We start from the raw sequence: 5,713 nt of genomic DNA, 5'->3' as shown, positions 1-5,713 counted from the left end.
TATCATTAAAAACATCTGTTTTAAAACTATCTTGATCGTAACATTGTTTATCATAATTATTAACAGTTTACAGTTAGCTAATTCCCGTCCTTCAGTTCCTTCGTATGGAGGAACTAAAAATAAGAGAACAAACATTGAACAAAACAGAAAAAAAAGATAGTTTATAGGTAGATTACAATAATTGTAATAATAATAAAACAAGACTTCTATCAACTACGTGAAGGTCCTGGCTGATCGTTGTCGTCTGGCTCGAGATGTAACACTATGGAGGGTACCCGCAATTCCTCTAGGTGGACCGTGCGAGACCTAAATGGATAATGTACGTTCCTGATCGTAAATAAATTATTCTTCCTGATTGTAACGATTTTATAAGGGCCCTCATACCGCGCCACTGTTTTATTGCGGGCGGTTCGCATTCGTCGATACACGATTGTACCTAGGATTATTGGCCTTTTTTATAAACTACAGGGCAGTCGTTTGCTTTATTCACCCGAGTTTGCTTTTCGCGAATAAGCCTTTCCCTAATCTTCGCCCACGTTTCCTGACGTTGAATTCTCACCTGATAGAGTTTCGCCCTTAAATCGTTATTGTTGACTGTAATTAGGTTACCTTACGTCGCCTTTGTTCAAATATTATCTCAATAGAGGATAATCCAGTCGCTGCGTGAATCGTGTTGTAGGTGATCACTCCGCGCGGCATGACATCGTATGGGTCAAGATTACGCCCTAATTTGAGCAACCGAAGGTGTTCCCCTAACGTGTTGTGTAACCGTTCTACTGCACCCCTACCCTTGATGTGATGGGGGGTGTTTAGTCGCCAGGTAATGCCTAACGTCTTACTTTCATCGCGAATTAAAGAATTGTCGAATTCCCTTCCACAGTCTGATACAATATCGTCCGGCACACCATATGTGGCGCACCATTGTAGAATTCCCTCCCGCACTGCTCCGGGTGTTTTTGCCGCAATAGAGTGGGCCATTGCGATTTTACTAAACGAATCCATTAGCTGTTGACCATGATTGCCCTTTATTGGAATAAATGTCCACTTGGACAGATCGCAGGGGTTCTACAGCAGTGGGCGTGACTACTTGCTCGGCTACTAGAGGTTGTCGGTTGTATTTCGCAACGTGTGATACAATCTTGCACAGTACGGCCCATGGATTTCCAATAATATACAAATTTAGAGCGCGTAAGGTTTCATGGATACCCCGGTGATTTGTCTTGCCGGAGTGGTGATCGGCAACGAGTCTTTGTTGCCCGCTGGGTCGGATATTGTTTCCACTTGCCGCAAACATCTAATTAAAGAATAACCTATCCATCATCTCTGTTGCCTCCACAATCTTCTCAATTTGTCTGCTATCGCCTTATTCCCAACATACACGTGAAAATTTCGCCCAGAATTAGTGAATTCCGCGAATATTCGTTCCAGCTCATTTTCGTCTAGTGAAGCGGGGGTACGAACCAATGTAGTTGATAGCCCCTCATACATACTAGCCCGTGTTTCCGTACCTATAGCCTGCTTGGATTTAATTATGACCTGGAATTTTTTATTATTGATGATTTCGTCGATTTCCGGTTGTTTCTGAGTTCTATTTGAGGGTGTCGCGTTACCGTCCGATTCACTTAGAACTACGGGATCCTTTTCAATTGCATTTACAACCAAGTCCCGTGAAAACCAATCAGCAACCGCGTTGTTTTCAACCCCTTTTTTATGTACTGTATGAAAGTTATACGCCGAGAGACGTTCCTTCCATCGCGCTATCCGTGCGGAAGATTCTTTAAGGGTTCCGAGATACAATAATGGTTTGTGATCGGTTAGCAATTCAACTTGTCTTCTGCATACGTACGGATAAAAGTATTCCACGGACCACACAACTGCCAACAGCTCGCGCTCGAACGCACTATATCGGCGTTCAGCTTCGTTCAATTTCCTCCCCGCGTAAGCTATGGGTTTTTCACCTTGCAAAAACCCTCAAAATTCTGAGACAGGACGGCTCCAATTGCGACTTCAATCGCGTCTGTGGTGATCTTGAACGTTCTGTTAAAATCAGGAAAAGCTAATAACAGTCGAGTGGTCAAAATTTCCCGCCACTTTTTAATACATGATAGTTGTTTCGGTCCTAGTTGGAAACGCTTGTCTTTTTTTAATATTTCGGTTAACGGTTGAGTGAGATCCGCTATTCTCAGTATGAACTTTCGATAATAATTTATCATGCCCAAGAACCGCCTGACTCCACGAGCGTTCTTCGGTAATGGGGCTTCTTGAATGGCTTTCACGCGTTCCTGATCCCTGTACCTCTTTTCGCGAGACTACATAACCCAGGAAACTAATTTCCCGTAAACCAATTTGCGACTTTTTACGAGATAATTTAAGGCCGAACTCACGTACCTTGTCGAAGACGCGTTTCAAGTTTTTGACGTGTTCTTTCTCGTTTTTGCTGAAAACAATCAAATCTTCCACGCAGACCTGTTTTGTTGGATTCGTAAAAGCGCCGTTCCGGTTTCCGCTTCCGATCATCTGGTCCTCTACTAGGTCGTTGATCAAAACCTCCATTGTTGGCAGCTCCCCTGACTTGGTTTTGATACCTCCTTCTTGGTGACTTTACTCCGTCCATTCCGCTTCCGGCCTTTGGGGACAGGCTTCATGCCTTTCTCTATTATCAACGAGAGCACATTCTATGAAGTCTCGGTCTCTTGGTAGTGAACTTGGCGGACCAAGTAACGATTCAATTGAACCTTCAGAACTTCCTTTAGAAATTCCATTTTTTGGGCTCCCTCTGCTCGACCAAAGGTTTCTACCATTTTCTCTATTAGTTTATTATATAAAACGAGAAGTTTCTCAGCAAATTCGCCCTCTGACTGGCCTTGTGTTCGACGCTCCTTGAGTAAATAAAATACGTGTTCAGCCTCATTTTTAGAGTTTCCCAAGAGTGATTGAGATCTCCTTGCATAGCATTGAGAACTCGTCGTGAGATTCGGCCGATCAGGGAGGCTTCGAGTAGTCTTACGTCAGAGTCTGCTAGTGTGCCCGTGTCTTTCCTGTTGTTTATCAGGCTCTTAATTTGGTAGCCGCCCTTGATAAAATGCTCCAAATCTCCTATTACTCCGATAAATGGCTCTAGTTGACTTATTACTTCGTAAATAAACGCTGAATTTTGCGTCCTTATATTGAGTAGTTCGATTTGGGTTGTTTCCGTCGCTTTGGCTAGTTACGACTCTAATTTGGCCCGCTCTACTGACGCCTGCGCCAACTGGTTCTCAAGATTTTTCAAGTGCTCTTCTGCTGCTTTCTTCATACTTAATTGATTAGGCTTATTAAATAAGGCTAACTGTAACTATATAGGATAACTTACTGTTGACTTCAGGATTCTGAGGCAGCTAAGAGCTTAAGTCAGTGATTTCGTTTCAGCACCAATTATGATTAGACTGAAGGAAAAATATTAAACTAATTTACAAGAACTACTAACTATTTATTAAGAACAGGTTAATTGATAGCAAAACATCAGACTAACTTATCATTAAAAACATCTGTTTTAAAACTATCTTGATCGTAACATTGTTTATCATAATTATTAACAGTTTACAGTTAGCTAACTTATGTATATATATATTATAAAGTTTTTATTTTTGCTTTTTTAAATAGATAATAATGAATTCAAAAATATAAACATAATTTATTTACAAAATAAATATGATTTACTAGTAGGCGAATAATACTCGCACATTAATAATTCCTACAACCTAAATGCCTTGGGCAAAACAAGAAATTGAAAAATTTCTGTTTATTTATTAAAAAGTCATTGATTGATTGAAGTAATTCATGATTATTTTTTTTTTTATGATTTACCAGAATTCATAAAAAAAAAATTAAACATTTTTTGTTTTAAATTATAATTTGCTGTATTCAGTATATTTGAGTGTGTAATATTGTAATTATTCTTTGTATATTTGTAAGTAGTTGGTAACTCAGAGGCAGTTTTTTGTTTATCTGAATGAAAGAAGTAAAAATGTTTCAGAATAAAAAATAGAAGTCAATAATAACTATTAAGGAAAAATATACATAAAGAAAATCATAAGCAAAACTCAAAACCATTGTGCTACAATCAGAAAAGAAATGAGAATGTACAAAGAAAATGACACTTGTTGCTTAGGTGCTGATGAATCACTTAAGCTGGAAGCAGGGGGGTGCTAACTATCCTTTGCCTACTGTCAGTGTCAGGAATAGTGCATATCAATGACCGAGAATCAAAGCCATTTTCTCTGGAAACAGGTATGAAACAAGGAGATAGTCACAGTCCATTATTATTTATTGTCTTTATAGATGAAATCCACAAAATATGGAAGAGAAGAACTGCTTGGACTGTAGTCGGTATGTGGAACATGAGTGATTGAATCACAATCAGTGATTGAACGCAAACAGCTCCAATGGTATGGACACGTCTGTAGAATGGGGGAAGACAGGGTGCCAAGAAAATGTAGGGAGGCGAGGCCAACTGGTAAAAGACCATGAGGTAGACTTAGAAGGAGCTGTATGGAGTATATCCAACAACTAGGCCTGGAAAGAGGAAAAACGCTGGCTCAGATGAAGATTTTTTGCACGAAAGCACTGCGGCCAATAAGGTCTATTGTGCGACAAATCAGATGAAGATGCTTGAGGCCGAGGAGTGTGGACCTATTGGTTAGAGGCTTCTCCACACTGAAAGGCACTTAAGGAGGATGAGAAAGAAGAAGAAGTAAAAATAGCCAGTAATTTAGTTAAGTGTCATTGTGTTCTGATTGTCTGGAAAACCTGCCCTCAGATAAGAATCAATAATATTATAAATAAAATTTTCATATCTATTTAATATTTAATCTTTTCATTTAACCTTTTTTATCTTCAAAGCTATATTTTAGATCTGAGAATAATAAAAACTAAAAAGTTTCTTTTATTTATTTTACAATATATTTCAATTTCACCCTGTATGATCTACAAAGATTCAATTTAATAAAAAACTGCATAACACACAGAGATGCACAGCCACTTAAGCAATCTGAAATCTTCGGAAAATACAAAAACGAGCTGGTGCACTTCATCTCCAATATAGATTTAGCCCATATGGGATCATCATTTGTACACCAATTGTAGCACTTATATAATAACAATTAATTTAATTATGTTTTGTTCTAGTTAACATCTGCATTGTATTTATATTCATTTATTTTTATTATCCATATACTTTTATTTCTTGTTATCTATTGTATTAAATAATTAGTTGTCTTCTCTAACCACATATTCAAATTGCGTCATTTTATACTTTATTTGTTCTTTGTTTTTGTTTTTTGTTTCTTTTGTCTTTTCTCTTAATATTTTTAGTATATTACTATAACACATTCAATGTTAACACCACATTATATACAAACAGAATGCGATGCCGCATGGAGTATATACGCTTTTTAAATAAACTCCTCCTGCATAGGGTCACTATACAAAAGAAAAAAAAAATTATATTTAATATTTTGAGGGACAGATGCTATTTAACTTAAAGTCAATAAAAATTACCTTGAGGCATGCTTTTGTTCCTTCTTGTCCAACAAGTATGTATATTCTGGTTCCTTTGTGAAGTTCCACAACAGAACGAACATGAGACCCTCTGCTGTACCCTATGTTACCACTTCCCAATCCACCACTTGCTCCTCTTGCAATAATCCTGAAAATCAAATTGGTATTACATTAA

The 5,713-nt window shown here is 38.0% G+C and overlaps 1 protein-coding gene across 1 annotated transcript in view; it reads right to left on the bottom strand.

Annotated features, from left to right (window-relative positions):
- LOC106682777 (leukocyte tyrosine kinase receptor) overlaps positions 1 to 5,713 on the bottom strand; it is a gene marked incomplete in the record, with an annotated part of 211,157 nt that overhangs the window by 17,669 nt on the left and 187,775 nt on the right. Inside the window, 1 exon segment of the mRNA XM_067045603.1 lies at positions 5,539 to 5,686. Coding sequence (XP_066901704.1) covers positions 5,539 to 5,686 — 148 coding nt within the window.

This window comes from Halyomorpha halys, unplaced genomic scaffold, assembly GCF_000696795.3.
Source record: "Halyomorpha halys isolate HHAL.00 unplaced genomic scaffold, Hhal_1.1 Scaffold25.1, whole genome shotgun sequence".
NCBI lineage: Eukaryota > Metazoa > Arthropoda > Insecta > Hemiptera > Pentatomidae > Halyomorpha > Halyomorpha halys.
The sequence above is the reverse complement of the archived record's forward strand: the minus strand, read 5'-3'. Positions and strand labels throughout refer to the sequence as shown.